This window comes from Monodon monoceros, unplaced genomic scaffold (assembly GCF_005190385.1).
Source record: "Monodon monoceros isolate NGI ecotype Baffin Bay Population unplaced genomic scaffold, NGI_Narwhal_1 Super_Scaffold_12, whole genome shotgun sequence".
NCBI lineage: Eukaryota > Metazoa > Chordata > Mammalia > Artiodactyla > Monodontidae > Monodon > Monodon monoceros.
This window is the reverse complement of record NW_021703768.1, coordinates 76,781,833-76,803,944: the sequence shown is the minus strand read 5'-3', so window position 1 is coordinate 76,803,944 and position 22,112 is coordinate 76,781,833. Positions and strand designations below refer to the sequence as shown.

The 22,112-nt window shown below is 37.4% G+C and overlaps 1 protein-coding gene across 3 annotated transcripts in view; it reads left to right on the top strand.

Moving 5' to 3' along the window:
- Positions 1-22,112, top strand: part of MCTP1 (multiple C2 and transmembrane domain containing 1) — a 534,361-nt gene that overhangs the window by 255,249 nt on the left and 257,000 nt on the right. For all 3 annotated transcript variants that reach the window (XM_029217598.1, XM_029217600.1, XM_029217599.1), the window contains exon 3: positions 15,387-15,529. In XM_029217598.1, coding sequence (XP_029073431.1) covers positions 15,387-15,529 — 143 coding nt within the window. The remainder of the gene's footprint in view (positions 1-15,386; positions 15,530-22,112) is intronic.

The window sequence follows — 22,112 nt, the reverse complement described above, 5'->3', positions numbered from 1 at the left end:
TAGCTCTATAACATACACTTTATAACAGACCTGTCCAAAATAAAATACTACATCACAAAATGTATGTGTTCAATAAATACTGAATTTAATTTTAAAGTGCTGAGTTGAAAGTATTCAAACTGTCTACATTCTGTCCACATGGGCATCTGTCATCAGTTACTTTTTTTTTTTTGCGGTACGCGGGCCTCTCACTGCTGTGGTCTCTCCCGTCGCGGAGCACAGGCTCCAGACGCGCAGGCTCAGCGGCCATGGCTCACGGGCCCAGCCGCTCCGCGGCATGTGGTATCCTCCCGCACCGGGGCACGAACCCGTGTCCCCTGCATCGGCAGGCGGACTCTCAACCACTGCGCCACCAGGGAAGCCCCGGCTGCTCCTAATTTTATAGGAGGATGAGAGCTACTGGCCAGCCATGTGCCCAGGAAGAAGAAAACATGGATATTGCCAAGTAATCTCAGACTTGGCTACAATCCACCTTTCTGGTCACCAAATATCTGGTTCACTCTTGTTCCTGAACATAGAAGGCATTCACCCTTCTTCAAGGCAAACAGCCCAGGGTCCCATATGGTCCCTGTATCCAGCTCCAAATCAAGGATACCTGAATAGAGGGAAATCCTTTATCATGTCCAAATGTGGTTCCTTGTAGCCCCGTGGACTGTGAATCAACCTAACACTTCCCCATACACGTCCAATATATAACAACCAAAAGGAAAGCATGGGAGACTCATAGCAGTTACTTGTCCATAGCATTTCTGAAATCCCCATCGACAGGCTTTATGAAGGTCACTTACCTGGAGAATAGGGAGATTCCTTGACTAGAACGCTAATATTTGGGGAGAGTCCCCTTGTCTCTTGTTCTCTGTAGCAAGTAGCTCCACCATCTGGGAAGTTCTTTACCCTCTATTATCCTCTGTAGCATATCTGAAATGGGTGTGGAGGAGCCTGCCCCCTTGGGAACTGCACTGCACCCATCTCCTGCTCCCTGCTGGTGCAAGATCAGGGATCTCAACCAAGTGAGTTCTTTCTCTCAAAAACTGAGTAGGCTTCGTGCGCCAGCAACCACACCCAGTATTCTTTCTCCTCAAACATGACTTATTCCTTTGCTCCTCCCTTTCAGTGCAATGGCAGCTACCTTAAGGCCATCGTGCTTGGGTGGGAGGGCCAATCTGAGCTTTGCCTCTAGACATTTTTAATGAGCTTTTGTTGTTCAAAGTCGTTTTAAAATTCTTTACTCCCTTTCGTTTCTACTTGTGGATCAGCCTGTTTTCTCCTGAATTCATCTCTTATGATTACTTACTAAAAGCAACCAATTTCAGAAAATACACACCTTCATTCTGGCTCTTCCCAACCATGTCCCCTCAAGTTCAATGGCAGGCAGACTGCCTTTCGGGTTACCATAGGAACAGTTTTACCACATGTCTACCATGGTCTAATGAGACTCTACAGCCTTCCTTTCTACCCATCACCCATCCACTAAGTCAATGTCACATATTTTAGGGATTCTTTTTTTTAATATCAGCACTCATTCTTAGAATCAATTTTTGTATCAGTTGAGGTAAGTAGTGTTAGGATCTGTAAAAGTTAAACACACAAATCTCAGTGGTTTAACAAAATCAAAATTTATTTATTTTTATCACTTCGTTGTTCGCTGTAAGTGATAGTAGGGCTTCTGTTTCATTTGGAAACAGCAGGCTCTTTCTGTTGTGTGGCCCTGCCCTCATCTAGGTTCTCAGTGCTGGGGGAAAAGAGAGAGAATTGCATATATGAATATGTCATGGGCTGGTTGGGCCTGGGAGTAGCATTCAACTTCTGCTCATAATCCATTGGCCAGAACCCACTCCTCTATAACAATAGCCACACCTAAATAAAAGGACTTGAAATGAAGTTTAGCTTCTTGCCTGTGAAGGAGAGGAAAACACAGATGTCAGTGAAGGGTAGCAGTTTCATCCATAATTTCTCTGTACACATAAAAATAACCTTCCTTCTAAACATTTTGCATAAAATATGACAGCTTTTACTATATGCTTATTATATCTGTTTATTGGACATACGACATAAAATGTTAGGAGAGATATGTCATAAGCATATTCATTCACCTTTATTCTGGTATGGTTTCTAGTTGATTGTTCTGAATAAATCTAAATCAATCAATCAATCATAAATAAACACTATAAGCAAATTGCTACTAAAATGAGATTGTCTAAAAGCACTTTGTAAAACTAGAACAGATTGACCATTTTGAGGAATCACAATGAACGTCAATTACCATAGTTTGGGAAAGTGGCAATGGCAAAATGTGTACTGTTGCAGAAATGATGGCACAGTGCTTTTGTGATATTAAGCTTTACATATTTCAGATTCAGTATTTGAGAATTAAATTCAATGAGATTCCTAGAATCACAGTGAATAAGAGTGGGAAAAAAACAGTGGGAAATAAAGGGTATGCAATGTAAGTACTGGTTACCTCATTAGCTTCTGTTATTTTTTTGAGAGAGTACAGATATTCGTTCATTCCGTTATACAGGAGTGTTTTCAGTCAACCAACATTTCTTGATCACACACGATAACCCAGGGGTTGTATCAAACATCAGGGATCAGAAATTAAACCAGGCCTCAATGTGACAAGTATTATTTGCGGAGGATGTTAGGGAGCACGTGGGAATGGCCTAATAATGTCCATGGGATGGCTCAGAGAAGATGTTCAAGCAGCAGTGAGGCTTGAACTTAGTACTGAAAGAGAACTAGGGATGATGGAAAAGTTCATTCAGGGCAAGGGAAAGAGATGAAGAGGGGCGCGGACACTGGAGAGAAGCTGTGGGTTTGAGGTGCTGCAAGGTGTTCTGTAGATTAGAGCTCTGGTGAAAGATGAGTCTGGAGAAATTAGCAAAGAAATACTTGTATGTCGTGCTAGAGAGTTTGAACTTTATTCTGAAATCAATGAGAACAATGAAGAATTTTAAAGCAAGGGAGTAACATCAGATTTTTGTTTCAGAAAAATTTCTAGCTGTAAGATTTTGGTGAAAGAGTTGAAGTGGGGAAGACTAGAGCAAGGAGATAAAGAGGAGATCATTGACTTTTCTTTTTTCTCACATTGCATTCGTGAATATGCTAAGGAATGGGTTATTCAAGTACCATGCATTTGTGATGCATTTTAGTCATACTGTAATATAACTGTCTTGAAATTGGTTCAGGTAATGATAGTAATCAATCAACAGGAGTCAGAAAACTGTTTTCATTGTTATTACTTACAGTTTTGATTGAAGAGGATTTTGTTTTCTTTTTAGAGTAGTAGTGACTTTTATTTAGTGGATATGTTCTATGGGCTCCAGTCATTTTAATGTCATATTTTATGGTACTTCCTTATACATAGGCTTATTTATGTAATATTTATTATTATTTATAGGCTATTTTTTCTTGATTTAACAAATCCAGTAGAATTGCTATCTCTACATAACTAGGAGGAAGAAGTACCTTGAAAATAAGCATTACTTTTCTGCTATATATTCATGTATTCTTAAATGGTTAAGGAAAGTAGCTAAATAATAATTGTTATCTCAACTTCAGTTGAGGTAACAGAGAACCCCGGTTTTAGGCATCTGAATAAATGCCCAGCTTAGCAAATATGTTAATAGTAATGTATGTATGTAATATTAATGTTTGTATTCATACAGTCAACGAATATTTATTGAGCAGTTGAGTACCTGCTCTGTGGTAGGTTCTGGGATGCACAAGAGGTCTCTGCCCTCATGAGATTTCTGTCTCATGGATATAAAAGGCCCTAAATAAATCATCTCCCCAATCAGATTCAGCCATGCTTGTCTAACTGCTACTCTGATGTGATAACGGTTCAGAATTAATGTTTGCCAAGTTTAGTGAGATCCATGGCTTCCTAGTATGGAATCCAGTTTCTGATGGGGGCACCTTACGGGACAGCTAAGCTCAGAAATGATAGTTTGAGATACATGGGACAGGTCGGTTGATTGGTTAGACTTAATGGTGTAGTAAACTTGGAATCTGAATTCTGGAGCTGTCACTTACTAGCCTTATGACTAGGGCAAGCAGCCTAATCTTTCTGAACCAGTTTACTCATCTATAAATTACTAAGAATATTAATTTATTCATCGATTGAACAACAGGCATTTATTAGAGGCCTCTGCTGTGCTGGTTTAACCTACCTCACCAGGACTACAGTTGTAACTAAAGGAAATATTATATGAAAAGCCCCAGACACATACTAAGTATTCAAGAAAATTAGTTTCCTCCCACCTCAACTCATTTTTTTTCTTTACTGGATATTACCTTCCATTTTGTAAGTGAGAAACCCCTGTGCCCAGGAATGGCCACGTTGTAGGAAGAGGTGGTTCATACCACCTAGTCTTATGAAACTGCATCGAATAGAATTCAACCAAGACTGATTGTACAAAGTCAAATCATTCCAATAAGAAAAACACTTTTCTAGAAGGAAGGTCTATTTGGAAAGTCCAGGACCAGATGGCTTCACAGGTGAATTCTACCAAACATTCAGAGAAGAGTTAACATGTATCCTTCTCAAACTATTCCAAAAACATTGCAGAGGAAGGAACACTTCTGAACTCATTCTGTGAGGCCACACTCTGATACCAAAACCATACAAAGATATAACAACAAAAAAAATTACAGGCCAATATTACTGATAAACATAGATGCAAAAATCCTAACCAAAATACTAGCAAACAGAATCCAACAGTGCATTAAAAGGATCATACACTGTGATCAAGTGGGATTTACCCCAGGGATGCAAAGATTTTTCAGTATCTGCAAATCAATCAGTGTGATGCACCACATTGACAGATTGAAGAATAAAAACCATACGATCATCTCAATAGATGGAGAAAAAGCTTCTGATAAAATTCAACATCCATTTACGATAAAAAAACTCTTCAGGAAGTGAACATGGAGGGAACATACGTCAACATAATAAAGGTCGTGTATGACAAACCCACAGCTAACATCGTACTCAACAGTGGAAAGCTGAAAGCTTTTTCATTCAGCTTAATATCAAACAAAAAAACAACCCAATCAAAATATGGGCAGAAGACCTAAATAGGCATCTCTCCAAAGAAGACATACAGATGGCCAACAGGCACATGAAAAGCTGCTCAACATCACTAATTATTAGAGAAATGCAAATCAAAACTACAATGAGGTATCACCTCACACATGTCAGAATGGCCATCATCAAAAAACTGACCACAAATAATAAATGCTGGAGAAGGTGTGGAGAAAAGGGAACCCTCCTACACTGTTGGTGGGAATGTAAATTGGTGCAGCCACTATGGAGAACAGTATGGAGGTTCCTTAAAAAACTGAAAGTAGAGTTATCATATAATCCTGCCATCCCACTCCTTGGCATTTGTCTGGAGAAAATGCTAATTTGAAAAGATACATGCAACCCAGCGTTCATAGCAGTATTATTTACAAAAGCCAAGACACGGAATCAAACTAAAAGTCCATTTACGGATGAATAGATGAAGAAGATGTGATATATATATATATATATATATATATATATTTGAATATTACTCAGCCATAAAAAGAATGAACTAACACCATTTGCAGCAACATAGATGGACCTAGAGATGATCATACTAAGTGAAGTAAGGCAGACAGAGAAAGAAAAATGTCATATGATGTGACTTATATGTGGAATCTTAAAAAATTATAAAAATGAACTTATTTACAAAACAGAAATAGACTCACAGACATAGATAACAAGCTTATTGTTACCAAAGGGGATAGCAGGGTGTGGGGAGAGATAAATTAGGAATTCGCTATTAACATGTACACACTACTATACATAAAATAGGTAAACAACAAGGACCTACCGTATAGCACAGGGAACTATACTCAATATCTTGTAATAACCTATAGTGGAAAAGAATCTGAAAAAGAATGTATATATATATGTGTGTGTGTGTATATATATATGTATAACTGAATCACTTTGCTGTATACCTGAAACAAATACACTATAAATTAACTACAATATTTTTTAATGATTAAAAAACTAAAAACAAAAAAAAAACCACTACAGGAAGCATATACTCTATCAGCCAACTTACCAAAAAAACCCAAAACAAACAAACAAAAAAGGATCTGGAAGTTGCATATGTCACTTTACACATCTTGCGGACTCGGCCACATGGCCATACCCGTTGTTTGGAAAGTAAGGAATTCTCTAATGGAATAATCACATGTCCTGCTAAACTCACAGAGACTCTATTACTAAAATGAAAAAGAGGAGAAATGGATGTAGGGGTTCAGTCTGCCACAGAAGCCAAATTAGGATCAGAAGGCTCCATGGTAAGAGTATAAGATAATAAAAATACACAAACACATGTGCAAAATCTCCTGGACAAGGAGAGGCTTTGAATACTGACCCTGAACCAGAGTTCTGGAGCCTGGGTTACCCACAGCAGTGCTTGTGGGTGCAGAAGATGGAGTGAAATGTAGTCCAAGAAGAATCAAGTGCCTGATTTGTATTTGACAAGAGAGGACTCTGGCAGTGTTCAGAGGATAGATTGGAAGGGAGAAGGGAAACCAAGCAGAAGGCTCTTAGAATAATCTAGACAAGGAATGATGAGACAGTGGTGGCAGAGATGATTTCAAGAGATATTTTAAGAATTAGAATCAGAGGGCTTCGGAACATTTATCAGGTGACATAGGCTAAACTGTGGTTGCAAGTGGAATTTTAATTAGAATTCCCAAGGCTTAGGAATCTTCATCAGTTAGGATAGGCTGAACTGTGATTACAAATACACCCCCAAATTACTTAATGGCTCACATGTAATAGGAGTTTATCTCTCACCCATGTGATAGTCCAAGGCACGTGCTTCCGGTTGGCAGATAGCTCTCCTCCACACGATGTTTCGGGAAATCAGGCTTCTTACACCTCAGATCGCTTTTAATTTGTTATATTTTAAGAAACACGTTTTGTTCACTGGCATATATAGCAATAGAAATAATACTGTTGTTCAGTTTATAACTCTACATTGAAAGAAATGAAACAAAATAAGAATAAACAGATTATAGGAGTATCCCTGGGGGAGACTCTCTGTGATAAAAGGAATATCTCCTGGTTTTTAGCAGCATTCCATTGGGAGTTTCAGAAAATGAAATATTGCTACTCAAGTTTCATTGGTTTTCCACAGAAGATTTAACTTTGCTTTCCTAGAACCTTGATGATAATTTCCCAGATACATAAAATCAGCAAATGATGCTCTGCCCCATTTTTAAAAATTGTATTCATTATTTACCCAAAAAGAAGAAAAATATAATTTAGAAATATTTCCTTCAAACTTATTAATAAAAATGGTCTTGGTGTTTGACACGGTAATTTTTAGTTTCCTGAAAAATACACTTATGTGGAATGGCTCATTCTCTGTCAAGGGCATGGAAGTGAAATCTTATAGATCCTTGACTTTTCTCAGAGAAAGTTGAGAAATCCCCTCATTTTAAAGGTTGAAAAACTATAGACGAGAGCAGTTAAATGACTTTTCTAAGACCACACTGCTTATAAGAAGCAAAAGTGACTTTGGTCAGTATTCTTTCCAGCACAGGACTTACTGTGAGCAGTGTCACAGAATCCACAAAGAAGAAAATTTCGGGGTCAGTGGAGTTAATAACACTCACTGTGACCCACAGATGGAAGGGACTGCAGTCTAAGAAAAAGCCATTGAAAGCAGTGATGAAAAGTTACTAGTGACTAATACATTCTTGTTGTATAAAATGATACAATACAACATATATGGAAGCCAAAAAAAGTTACTAGTGACACTCAAGGCAACAGTCTCAGAAAAGTATTGAGATAGCCAGAAGAAAAAGGCTTGAGGAGAGTATAGATATTTGGGGTATAAAATTTTAATATTCTGATATTTTTTACATACGAAAGTTCAGTGCTTAACATTTTTTTAAAAAAATTATATTTGATCTTGTTTGGTTAGGATGGCTGTAAAAACATAGTAACATATTCTAGAAGAATTCCAGAGAAAATTGTTTCTCCTTAGGTAAAAATCATGCTTAAAGGATGAGTATATTTATACCTCCAAAGTCTGTTCACTGATCACTGGTCACAGAGGGAGCTCCCGGGGTGGGAGGAGCAGAGCCCTTTGGAAAGAATGACTGTGACATCCAGAACACGCTTCTCTATTGCAGTTGTTCTTATGCCATAGATTAATATACAATTAATTAATATTCACAATTAAAGCAGTATTTGTCTAAATCTGTGTGAAAAAAATGTAAGTAACCACCCCCCTTCCATGTTGTAGTTTACCAAAACTTCCAGAAGTTACCAGGAAATTGCTTGTAGATACCACCTATAATTTATGCCGTGTGTGCAGGGGAACTTGAGTGAGCTGTATTTACCCCGAATACGTGTATTATTTTTTCTTACATATTCAGAACTCTGCATTTACAAGAGAAAAATAAGCCAAAAAAATTATTCATAAAAATCAATAGTCTGTTCCTGTCATTTACACCTTCTCTATACGGTGTGTCTGGAAGTTTCTTCTACTCTTCAAAGAAATTTATTTAGTTCAGTCCTATACTGCATTTTATCACAGTATTAGTTTTCATTCATCTCTGTGCTGTATCATGGTGACTTCATTAACCAACAATTTAAAAATCACTGGAATATTCATATTCCTCATTATGGAAAAAGATTTTAGTTTCCTTTTATTTATAACATTAAACCATATGTGATTATAAGCTTTTAGCATTTTAATTTTAATATAGTTATTTAGCCCTATGTAATGTTTCCACTGTAGGGCATTATAAATCTCAAAAAAACAAAAAATGAAGAAGGAACAAGACAGTTTAAGGAATAATTTTAATGTATAAATAAGGTACCTGTTTTGAAGATTTTTAAATCATTAATAAAAATAAATGTATATAAAGATATCTATTGCTCTGAGTATGCTTTGAACTTCTCTATTTTTACAGGCCTCTTTCAAGTGTGAAGGACCTTGTTACAGAACAGATATTTTCTCTGTTGTATTTGGTCAACAAAAGTAGCTAGCTTTAAATGTTTGTAGAAGGATTGAATACCTTCAGGAAGATCCACCCTAAATTTGAATTCTTTTTAACTGTTCACACTTAATATTTATATTCACGTCTCTTTTTCTCTTTCGTCTTTTTTCTTCTTTTCATCTTCCTCCTTCTCCTTCTCTTTCTCCATAAGACCGAGTTTCAGTTTCACATTGTTTTTGATTAGGAGTTAGCGTTATTGAATAAGTATAAGCCCCTGAAACAGGAATAGCTGTTTCTGTTTCATTATATACTAGGTTTGGGATAAGACTGATTTAAACTTGTTAACCAGGAGACTCATTTATTCTGAAAATGAAAAACAGGACATTCATTACTATATGGCTATTTACATTTTAAAGAGCTTTCATACTATTTTAAGGAAAGGAAGACTGCCATCTTGTGTGTGCTGTGTTTATTGCTGCACAAAAGGGGACCCATTCAGACAAGTTTAGTTCTATGTTGGACTTAAATTATATTAAAGGCTAAATAGTCACACAAAATGTTGAAATGCTCAGATGTCCTGACTCAAATAAACAAACAAAAACCATAGCTTGGGGACATGTTTTTCTTTACTACATGAAGAAACATTATACAAACCATCTAATTCCTCTTTTTCAAACAATTTGATCCTAGGATTCAGATATATACAATGAAAATTCCCTAAATCTAAAATACTCTAGAATTTTTAAAGCACAGAATTTATAATTATAAGATAAAATAATAATGTTTTAAAATAAATTCTGAAGTTAATGCTATCTGATAAAATGAATGTGTGAAAGGTTGCTCTTGAATATGATAAAATAAATCTGAATTTTATTTTAGGGCTAACACTTCCTCGTTTCTTCTTCTATATTTATTTTCCCTGTTTACATTTTATTATCACCCTAAAAAAGATTGTAATGAGGGTCACAGTCCAACGAATAACAGCGAAGCACAGGTTGCTAGAAAATGCCTGAGAACTGCCAAGGGTGCAGTAGAAATGCCTTAACTTTGAAGAGCAGAACCACAGGCCTCACAATAGTAATTTGATAAGTGTTTGTGCCATCTTGTGGTTGAATGCAATATTGCAACAAAACAGCACTGGCACTTGAATTTACTTTTTGAGTTTTTTGAACCAACAAACTAAATCTCTTTTGTGTGTGTGTGTGTGTGTGTAATATATTTGTTAAAGGCTAACCACAAGTTAGTGGCTTGGATTTACTTGGAGTTTTATTATAATAAAATGACTTGAATTCACCGGAAAATCTATTACAATAAAAGAACCTCCAAAACATGTGAAACTTCCTCATCTATGAAATATAATAAGGTAGCATTTCCCAAAGAGAGATCAGGGATTATTAGTCCTGAAAGATACACTCAAGATAAATAGGCTGTACGGTCAAAGACCTGTCATATCCCCTTGGAGAGTAAAAGTGCACATTGTCTTATTTAAAAGCTATAGATGGGCTTCCCTGGTGGCGCAGTGGTTGAGAGTCCGCCTGCTGATGCAGGGGACACGGGTTCGTGCCCCGGTCCAGGAAGATCCCACATGCCGTGGAGCGGCTGGGCCCGTGAGCCATGGCCGCTGAGCCTGCGCATCCGGAGACTGTGCTTCACAACGGAAGAGGCCACAACAGTGAGAGGCCCGCATACCACACAAAAAAAAAAAAAAAAAAAAAAGAAAAGCTATAGAAAATTAATCTGTTTAATTTTGTATTAAATCAGCATTTTCTAAATATGCTTGACCACAGAATTCCTTTTTAAAAAACAAATAATACCTATTAATATTACCAGGTAATAAAGTGACTACCTTTCAACATAAAAGATTAGAGCATTAGGTACAAATCTTTTACTGAAACTAAATTAAAAGAATGATGTCTCCAGTTCTGTGTTGGAATCACAGGCTGAAGGTCTTGAACTTTAAATTAAGGACTCTCAGTCAACAAAGGTCCCTCAGTTACAATAATAAGTAAACAATTAGAAATTCCTTAAAGAGTTTTGACTACTAAAAAAGTTATTAAAATTTAATAATAGCACCCAGAAGCCTCTGAATGATAGTTGGAAAGGGAGAAATGTAGCAGATTTTATTCTATGGAGTCAAAACACAGCAGGAAAAGTCAGATGACTGACTCACCACGTGTGTGCATCTGGAGCTGTTTTCCTGTACTTATGACTGTGAAATTTGCTGACATATGTACCATCTCCAATCCAGGTTATCCTGTGGCCAAAGCCACACATTTACAATATATTTCACCATCATAATATCTTTTCAAAGTCCCTTAAAGCAGCCTTTCTCTCTTTTTTATACCAATCCCTGAGATCTTAGTGCCTATCAAAGAGTCAAAACTCTGTCCCTAAACCTTTACTTAACCCTTAGACCGACTCTTGTTTTCTGGATTGTTATTTCTTCAGGCCATTGGATATTTACTGCCTCAAGTGGCATCAAGGATATGATACCAACCGTGAAAAATGTTGTTTGGAGGTGGCCTAATGTAATATTTAATTTCAAGTTCCAGCATCCTAGCTGTGTGACTTTGGGGAAATTACTTACCTGTTCCACACTATGTATTTGTATGTAATACCACTTGAGGGTATTCAATAAATGCCAACAGAACAAATGAAACATGGTTTCCTCAACCGTAACCTAGGTAACACTACAACTCGCCTCACAGGCTCATTGGGTGGTATGTTGTATTTGACATAGTACGTGTTCAGTAAATGTTAACAAGAGTGATCTAGATTCCTTTTTGTAATTTAAGTTCTGCATTCAAGACCTAGTGGATCACCCAGCAGGATTCTAGGAACGAGTTGTCCCTAATTCCAAGGGGATTTTGACAGTTAGCATAGACAGTGGTTGAGCAAAATGTTTCTGGTAAGGAGCAAGAAACAGATTGCTTCCAAAAAAAGATTTACATTTGAGTGTATAGGCTTCTGTGCCAAATCATAAGTTATGTCAGTTGTTTGCATAATGGCTAAATTAAATAGTGTGAGATACTAATATCAATAACTGTTAAGAAACACAGTCCAACTTCCTTGAAGTCACTTTTCTTGTAAAAGGCTTATTCATACCTATTTTGGACCAAAGAGATACAAGATTGTTATACCTTGAAGGGGGTGAACGGTTTATGATGATGTGCCAGAGAGAGAATTAACTGGACTAGGCTCCAGATTTGAGTTCTAGTCTGACCTGGAGCAAACCACTTGACCTTTCCTACTTGTCTCATCTGTAAAACGGAGGCAGTAGTTAGACTCACAGAGGCCTTAGGGTGATTAAGACAGATAATAAGTGTGAGAGTTTTTTAAGTGAGAATAAGTTACTTGTCAATATTGGCATGATTTGTAGTGTCTAAATGATTGTTCAACGTCTTTACATAATACTCCTGTGATGGTGTTTTAGAGTTAAAAAAGGAAAATATGGATGTCCATGTTTCCTAAAAAGCTGAATAGAAGGAACCCCGGACTTGGCGTCTGAAGTGTAAATTTGCCTTTCATCCTGTTACTTGTTAGCTTCTTAAGTGATTTGGTGCAGGTCACACTGAATCTCTGGTTGTTTCTCACCTGCAATATAGGTTGATAATATACGCTTTCACCAACTTCACAGAGCCACTTTGAGGATGTATTTAATAGTACTGTGTACACTGTGAACTGTAAGGTCATTCATTTACTCATCCATTGAACAAATCCTTACTGAGTACAGGCTCTGCCCCAGACACTGTGCCACGTGCTGGGGCAGAGTCCTGCCCTCGCGGGGGTTATAGCCAACGGGAAAATTCCTACAGTAAACTGGTGGACATACAAATTAACCTATAAGTAGCATAATGATTAGTGCTACTAAGCAGAAGAGCAAATGTCAGGAGAAAGTGACAAAGAGACCTAATTCAGATTGGGATGGTTGAGGAAGGCATTCCTGAGCAAATTATATTAAATTAAGGCCTGGAAGATAAGAAGTGTCAGCCAGGCAAAAGGGGAAGAGAGTGGGAAGGAGGGACTTTTCAAGCAGAGAGCCTGGCTGGAATATGTGAAGACTGGAAGAAACAGAGGAGAACTTCTAGTAACAGGAAAGCTGGAAGAGAGTAGGGGCCAAAAATGAAGGTGGAGAAACAGCAAGTTCTGTATACCATGTTAGATATTTTGGATTTTATTATAGGTGTAGTTGAACGGTGTTGAGATGTGTTAAGCAAAGAAGGGGGAAGATTAAATTTGCAGGTTTAAAAGGTCAGTCTGGCTGTCATATAGAGAATTAATAGGGGAGGACACGGAAGTGTGGAAAGCCCAGTTAGGAGGCTATCATTGTAGTTGCACAGCACAGAAATCATGGTAGCTGAACTAGAGTGGAGGAGAATTAATCAGACTTGGTGGTGTCCTGGATGGAGAAGGAGATATGGAAAGTAATTTTCCTGCGTCTTGCTTGAGGAACTGTCAAATAATGGAGACTTTAACAACCTGACAAAGCCTGAGGGAGGATCGAGGCCTATGTTAACACTGGAATGTCTATTATGTATCCAAGTGGAGGTGACAAAGTCAGCAAGAAGAGAGGTCTACCACCCACATCGTTAAGTCATTAAGTCATTCAATTATTCACCAAATGTTTATTGAGGAACAATATGCCTAATTCTGTACTAAGTGCTGGAGGTTTAAAACACAGTGATACAAATGGCTCTGATCTCATGGAGCCTATTGTATTTTAGCAGCTGGTAGTAGCTGCATAGGTGATTTTAAAAATCAGAGACAAAACTGCATGACTGAGGAAATTCAGACGGGTACATGGATGTTAATATCTCTCAAATTACATGCTATAACACTTCCACTCCCCGGAGTGCTCAGCCTGTAGCTGGGGATCAGGGCCTTAAAAAATAGCCATTTTAACTGTTAAACATTTTGGTTCCATTGGCTCCTTTAAAGAATGCATTGTAACAGTTTAGTATTAAGCCTACATTTACATTTATAAACATTTTTTAAAGTTTGTCTTGTTATAAAATCAAGCTGTCAAAATGGGAGTTTCACAAAATGGAAAGTCGTTATTTTATTAGACCCAGGTCTAGTCATACAAAAACAAGGTCTTCAATTTACTAGGGGAATGTGGAGAGTTTTGAGAGAGTCCCCAGATGATTAAATAAGAAAATCCATATCCTACAAGGCAATCCTTATATTTAGCATAGATATTTATGTGTCATGGAGGTGAGTGGAGTATTGAGGGGGAATATAGGTAGTGAGTTTAAGTATATCAGGCTCATAATTTTAACACCTAACATTTACATGGTGCTTTACAATTTTCTGAGCCCCACTCATATTTTTCTTTAAATCGTGTAGACCATAGTTATCAACTATAGTTTCAGGTTGGACAAAACAGGAAGAATTACAATTTTATTCTAAGGGAGTCAGGTCATGTATAAAGAATTATTTTCTGAGGTTGAAGATTGTCACGCACTGGAATGGTTTCCTTGGGGATGTTCCTGATTCACCTTTTCTAGGAATCCTTAATAACAGCATAGAGTTATGAGGCCAAGATTGATGTTCATCGGTCAAAATGAGAAATGGTATAACATAAATGAATGTATATAGAGGCCCTTCCCTCTTGAAGTTGCAAGGCAAAAAAAAAAAGCACAGGCATTAGAGCCACACAGCCTTGGTTGGAATCTTCACTCCATCTCTTGCTAGCTGTGTACCCAAGAGCAACTTATTTGATGGCTCTTATTTCCTTTATCTTCATAGGGAGCTTAGGAGGTATTAATGGATGACATGAAGTACCCAGGTTATTCAACAATCATTTGTGCCCTTCCTCTTGATGCCTTCCTCTGAGGCATCCTTCCCTAGCATTCTAAAATTGAAACCCGTGAACAAAATACGGGACCAAGGATAAAATTGATACCTGTGAAGAAAATATGGAACCAAGGATAAAACTGAAGCTCAATTTAAGACTCACCTTTTCCAAAACCTATTAAACTAGTGTAAATTTTTAACAGCATATATGTCTAAAACTTGTTAAATCAGCCAAGATCATGGATCATCTTTTTTATAGTTGACCAGATGAAACGTCAGATTAATCTCTATCATTTACAGCATGAATTAAATTTATAAATGCAGCATGCAGTAGAGTTTTAAAATACCAGAACAGGGTTACAGTATTAAGATCAGAAGATATAATAATAATAATTTTATTATTATTTACTGTCACTTGAATATTTAAGGGAAAATTTAGGAAAAGGCACTTAATCCTTATTTTTCTCATGTGATAAGGTTTACTTAAATTTTATTCCTTTAAATACTTTCTAATGTTTAGATGAGCTATTCTCTTGCTTCTGTAGAAAAGCATGATTAACATGGATCAATTTGTATCTCTTTAACAGGGACAAGTGATCCATACGTGAAGTTTAAAATTGGAGGAAAAGAAGTTTTTAGAAGTAAAATAATACACAAGAGCCTCAATCCTGTGTGGGAGGAGAAAGCTTGCCTTCTTGTTGAACATCTTAAGGAACCGTTGTACATAAAGGTGAACCATTTATTTGTTTTTCCCTAATGTAATCTGATATAGAAATCCCCGTTTAATGGTTTCTTATAATGTCTGTCTGTCTGATGAGGTTTTTCACCAGAGGTATATTCTGCTATGCACAATTCTAATCTGTTGGTGATGTGATAGAAATGAGCTATAGGGGAGGGGGAGCTGGTGGGAGCATCTTTCTTCTGGACAGTTCTATTGCCAGTTATATTTAGGAGAATTATGAAGTCTATCTCCTCCTGCTTGGTGCAGTTAACTGATTTAGTGCACTTTGGGAACGTATAAAAACAAGACTCCATATAATCTAGGAAGAGCTTACACAGAACACACCTTTTCTGTTTAAAAATTATAGCAGGGGAGACTTCCCTGGTGGCAGAGCGGTTAAGAATCCACCTGCCAATGAAGGGGACATGGGTTTGAGCCCTGGTCCAGGAAGATCCCACATGCCGCGGAGCAACTAAGCCTGTGTGCCACAGCTACTGAGCCTGTGCTCTAGAGCCCGCGAGCCACAACTACTGAGCCTGCATGCCACAACTACAGAAGTCCATGTGCCTAGAGCCTGTGCTCCACAACAAGAGAAGCCACCACAATGAGAAGCCCACACACCACAACGAAGAGTAGCCCCTGCTCGCTGCAACTAGAGAAAAGCCCACGCACAGCAACGAAGACCCAATGCAGCCATAAATAAATAAATAAATAAATAAATATTTTAGAAAGAATTATATCAGAGATCTACCATTCCTGGTTGCAAACAAAATGCTTTACTTCGAAGGTGAGGAGGGTAAACATAATAGAGGAAGGAAAACTCCTGTCTCTATTACATTACCAAAGATGGGGGGGGAAAAAAAGTATTTCCTTTCATTTGATGTAGTTAGAAAAAAAAAAAAAAGAAGAAGAATTTATGGAGTTAACCTTAATTCCTTATTTTACTTTCAAACCTGACTTCCCTTTAATTCATATCTCTAGGTACTTATATTCTTTTTGACTCTTATGTTCTGACTATCCATGCAGTGACCAAACGTTTTTCTGCTTTTTACCACATCACATGCCCCATCCTTCTCTCTAAATTGTCACAACTGGCACATGAGCCCCAAAGGTCACTTGATCACTCTTTCAGCAATCTCTGGGCATCCTTCTTCCCCTCAAATCTTCATTTGCATTGCTTCCAGCTGTTTCTGTTTTCCACAGAAAGGAAAAAGTAATCAAGATGTTACTAAAATCATAGCAGGACCATTTATCAAATCGATGAAAAAAAGAACTACAAGTATGTAGTTGATAAGTTTCTAGAAGTCATTATGGGGAGCATAGACCTGTATTTGCTTAAGAAATTGTCTCAAATGGACAATGGCTAAAGGAAATCAGTTAAATAGAATTAGCGAGCTATCTTTTAGTGTTCAAAAATCGTGACCCAAGAATTATTAATGTGAGAGTCTTCATGGCCAACCCTCCTCCCACCAAAGGGAAGACCTCCATGGTCAGAGATGCTCCTCATCTCTAGAGAGAAAGAAATGTCTACATGAGAAAAAAGGAAATACCTTCATAATAAAGAACTGAGATAAGGGGAAAAAAGGAATTTTTAAAAAGTAGGATTAAGGAAGCTTATTCCTAGGGAGGTTTAGAAGAAATAAGTTAGAGCAGTTGCAACCATGAAGGAAATGGATAGGAAAGGAAAGCAGGGTTAATAAGGATAGCACTGGACCATTGGGATCTCATATAATGTCCCTTAAGAGAAAAATTATGGAAGAAAAGGATTAATTTCTAATTGCGTTTGCTGTGGATCTGTTTCTTGAATGGGATATTACTCTATGACAGAAGCATGTGGATCTCCAGTCTTTAAAGCGGTTACAAATGAATGTTCCAGTGTTACATTAGGTAATGGTTGGGTCCCTCTGCTATTCTTTTGTGTTCAAGAATGAAATTCATCTGTGCAGAAATCCAGATGTCAAATGTGTATTTCAAAAGGAATATCATAATAGGCTCAAAAACGAACAAAAATCTTAGGTACACAGAAAAAAATGGTGGCAAAAATTTTTGTTTTGGTTTAAGAGAGCAAGAATAGATACACTTACATACTGAAAACGGAGACTGTAACACTGCCTATAGACCAAAGGCCTGGTTAATGTCACACTGGGAACAAAGAAGTTAGGAGAGAAAACCCAAGGGTGGTTTTTGTTTTTTACCACTTTGAGTTTCCAAAGTACAACATTATGTAGCCACAACTTAACTTCCACCTTACAGAAGAAGATACATAGTGAATTGTAAAAGATTTGACACTTTTTTTTACATTTCTACATAATAAAAAATAAGTTAAACAGAAATCACACTGACCTCTCAAATACTAGTACAAACATAAAATAACAAGACTTTATTTTTATGAATGCTTTATACTTTTTAATATGCTTTGATCTTTTTCATTTGATTTTCATTTTCTGGACCATGCATAGGGCTTCTTTTGAAAAAAAATTTCTGACTTTCACCTTTACTTTTCCCATGTTTTGTGTTATCTACTTTTTGCCTAATGTGGGACACACAAAGACCTAAATAATATACATTGGTGGAAATGATATTTTAAGTTACTAGAACTTCATGAAGATTGCATGATTTTCATCGTCTCTACATAGCTCTGTGTGATTGACTTTTATATGATGCCCACATCCTCTGTGATAGGAAATTAATCTTGCCTGAAAGATTTCTTAGGGACTAACTGATTCTGTAGTGACAGGTAATATGAAAATGCATCCATGAACTAGATGATTAGAAAATATTGTCTTCAACCCTCCTCTCTATGGTTCAATGAAAAAGAAGTCCACATGCACACTGTAATCTGATTTCTGTCAGTGTAAAGATTACCAAGGGAAACAAAATTCAGTTCTAAGCTAAGGTTATAAAATCACACTGAAGTTACAGTACTTATAACATTTCTAGTAAAAACAAATTTTAAAAAATCTTGGTAGTGTCATTTTTAAATACTACACAAAATAAATAAATACACTTTCCAATTGGTTGGAATTCATATAGCTTTTAATTTTGATAAAAAGAGAATATTCCTTCAGTTATGAATGACTTCACAGTAAGGGCAGGTATAAAAACAAGGCTGCAGAGATGGGCTTGAAACATATTTATCGTAGGGTAGCAGTAGAATCTGGGAGTTAAATGCAGTGCTTCTAATTGAGATAAGAGCCCCTGGAGCCTGCTGTGTATCCACAGAGATGCTCCAGCACACATCTTAAATAATAGAGTAAATTCAGCATCCATTTCCGTTGAATTAAATTCAGATTCTCCATTGTAATTTCACTGACACTATTATTCCAGGTACATGATGAGCACCCAGAATTACAGTGGAAAGAGGTAGAAGTAATCTAAAAGGAGAAATGTAAATTGTTGCTTGTTTGGCCTAATCATGAGCTAGAAGAGCTAGATTGAAAGTGCTCTTCTAAATAATAGAAAGATTTTGATAACTAGAAAAACTATTCTGTTTGGAGCCATAGTACTGATTCTAAGATTGTCATTTTAACAAACTTGATAGTTCCTTAAATAACTCACATCTATCCAAGCTTAAGATTTAAAATTGAAAAGGTACTTAAAGCATGGGTCAAGCTAAGGACCATATAACTGTCTTGTCCAAAATTATTTCTCAGTAGGTTCTAAGGGTCCTAAAAAGAATTTCATCTACCAACGACCCTCAACCCTGACTGTACATCACTTTAAATATGCTCTGTGTCTGAAATCCATTACAAGATTTGAATCTGACCTCTTCTTAGCCCGGGCATTTAGGGGCAAGTAACATAAATGTTTTAAGCTTTGGATTCCTTATCTGACAAATGGAAACAATACTTTGTTCACTGGGTTGTATAAGAATGAAATTTAAAAATCTATATGATGTGTTTAACACAATGCCTTATATATGGTAAATGTTGAGTAAACATTAATCGTCATTAACTGTGCTTCTTATTGCAGTGGGAGTGCCTCTCCTATTTCATCACTCTTCTATGTTCTATATTTTCTGACACTTCACCTAGAGCAATGCTCCCTCTGACAAATAGTTTATAGAGCTTGGAACCAAATTGCATAGCAAACAATTTCATTAAGGAATGGATTCTGGTGTTTCCATTCTTCCCTGTGTTTATGCCTTTGCTGAGTAATAGGAATTGAGAACTAATGTAAACATCTAGCATTAGGACGGTAGAAAAGACTCTCCCCCTGAGAATAAACAGAGTTTGAATGTTGACTCACCCATTTGGGCTGTCTATACCGATAAATTCACTGGATTCACAGCTTTCCACTTCATACGTGTAGGTGAATCCCAGGTCTTCTCATGGATTGTATGTCACTGTAGTCTCCCCAAGATTTTAATCCTTAAGGCTGATACAATCAGAAGAGATTGCACAAGAGAAATTTCTCTAATTTTGGTGTATATTTTATGTTGTAAAATACACTACTGCAGCCACTTGCAAATACCAAGGTGTCAGTTGTATAAGATATGCCACTGAGCAGATGACTAAAGTTCAGAAGTGTAATTGATCAAGGAGAATATTTACTGCGGGAGTGCTGTGCTTTCTACAACAAATGTACTCCTGAAAGGTTGTAAGTAAATCAAATGACTATAAATTGAATAATTTAAAAGGCATTAGAGGAGCTTATAACTTAAATAAATCCCTTGTGACTCTTCTAATTTAAGAATCCCTTTGTAAAGCAAGGGATTTATTTTTTTTTAATATCAACTTTTTACATATTAAGTTTGTTTAAATTGCAGTACACCTGTACTAGAGAAAAGAAAACAGTAACTGATACAAGGCTTCTGTACATGCTACTCCCTCAGCTTGGAGCTTTTTTTTTTTCTTTTGCGGTACGCGGGCCTCTCACTCTTGTGGCCTCTCCCGTTGCGGAGCAAAGGCTCCGGATGCGCAGGCTCAGCGACCATGGCTCACGGGCCCAGCCGCTCTGCGGCATGTGGGATCTTCCCAGACCAGGGCACGAACCTGTGTCCCCTGCATTGGCAGGCAGACCCCCAACCACTGCGCCACCAGGGAAGCCCCAGCTTGGAGCTTTTTAACTGTTGTGTCAAGGATTGGGCAGAGGGATGCTGAGCTACGGGTTCTCTCAGCCCAGTGCATTCTCACCTTCTGGAGAGTCCAGTGGTCTGGGTCATCCTTTCAAGAGCAGACTTACCTGTTTATGCTCATTTACTCCAGTGAGCAATACAATGATTTTCTATTTGAAAAGGTCAGAAACACAACTCTAAACTCCATCTATTAACCTTTTTATCAACCTTAAAAGCTTTCCCTGATCTCCAATGTAATTTTTTTTCTTTTTGTACCCTGTTCTTTTCTTTACAACAGTCATCTAAGTTTGTAATTCTATCACCTGTGCACTTCCTTGTTTAACATCTGCCTCCCTCACTAAACTATAAGCATTGACAATGTGAGATTTCCTCACCACAGTTTACTCAATACCTAGCACAGTGTCTGGCACATAATAAGCATTTACTCAGTGTTGACCAAGGAAATAAATGAGTAAGAAAATGTTTAAATGGATGGAAATTAGCCAACTCCCATTCACTTAGAGTTCTTTGGAAATGACCCCATCTGATCTAGCTCTGAGCTCTCCCTCCAACTTCCTTCCTCTCTCCATCTTTCTCAGTCTGCTTCAGCCACACTGGCTGCTGGCTGATCCTTGAACATGCTAATCACTTGCTGTTTCCTCCACCTGGTGCGCTCTTCCCATTCCAGTGTCACTCTAATGGCTTAATCGTTCTCATCATTGTAGCCTCTACACAATCACACTTCCTCTGAGAGGCCTTCCTGGACTCCCAATTTAAAATATCAGCTCCAAATGTATATTCTCATTGAATGCTTATATCACTCAGCATCATGGGTTTTTTACTTTTTTTAATTAGTTTTTATTGGAGTAGAGTTGCTTTACAATGTTGTGTTAGTTTCTGCCGTGCAGCAAAGTGAATCAGTTACATGTATACGTATATCCACTTTTTTTTAGATTTCTTTCCCATTTAGGTCACCACAGAGCATTGAGTAGAGTTCCCTGTGCTATACAGTAGGGTCTCACTAGTTATCTATTTTATACATTGTGGTACATATATGTCAATCCCAATCTCCCATTCATTCCACCCCCCCTTTCCCCCCTTGGTAACCAGTAGTTTGTTATATGAAATTATAGAAAAACAAAGCAAATCTATGAAACAGAAAGCAGATCGGTGTTTGCTAAGGGCAGAGCAGGTGAGGAAGAAGAATGTTGAAAAGGATCATGAGGGAACTTTGGGAGTTATGGAATTGTCTTCCACCTTGACTGTGTCAGTGGTTGCATAGCCATAGACATTTGTCAAAACTCATTGAACTGTACCATTAAAATGGATGTATGTCCACTCCGGGATGTATATCCAAAGAAAATGGAAACACTAATTAGAAAAGACACATGTACCCCAATGTTCGTGGCAGCTTTATTTATAATTGCCAAGGTATGGAAACAACCTAAGTGTCCATCAGGAGATGGTTGGATAAAGAAGATATGGTGTTTGTGTGTGTGTGTGTGTGTGTGTGTGTGTGTGTGTGTGTGTGTGTGT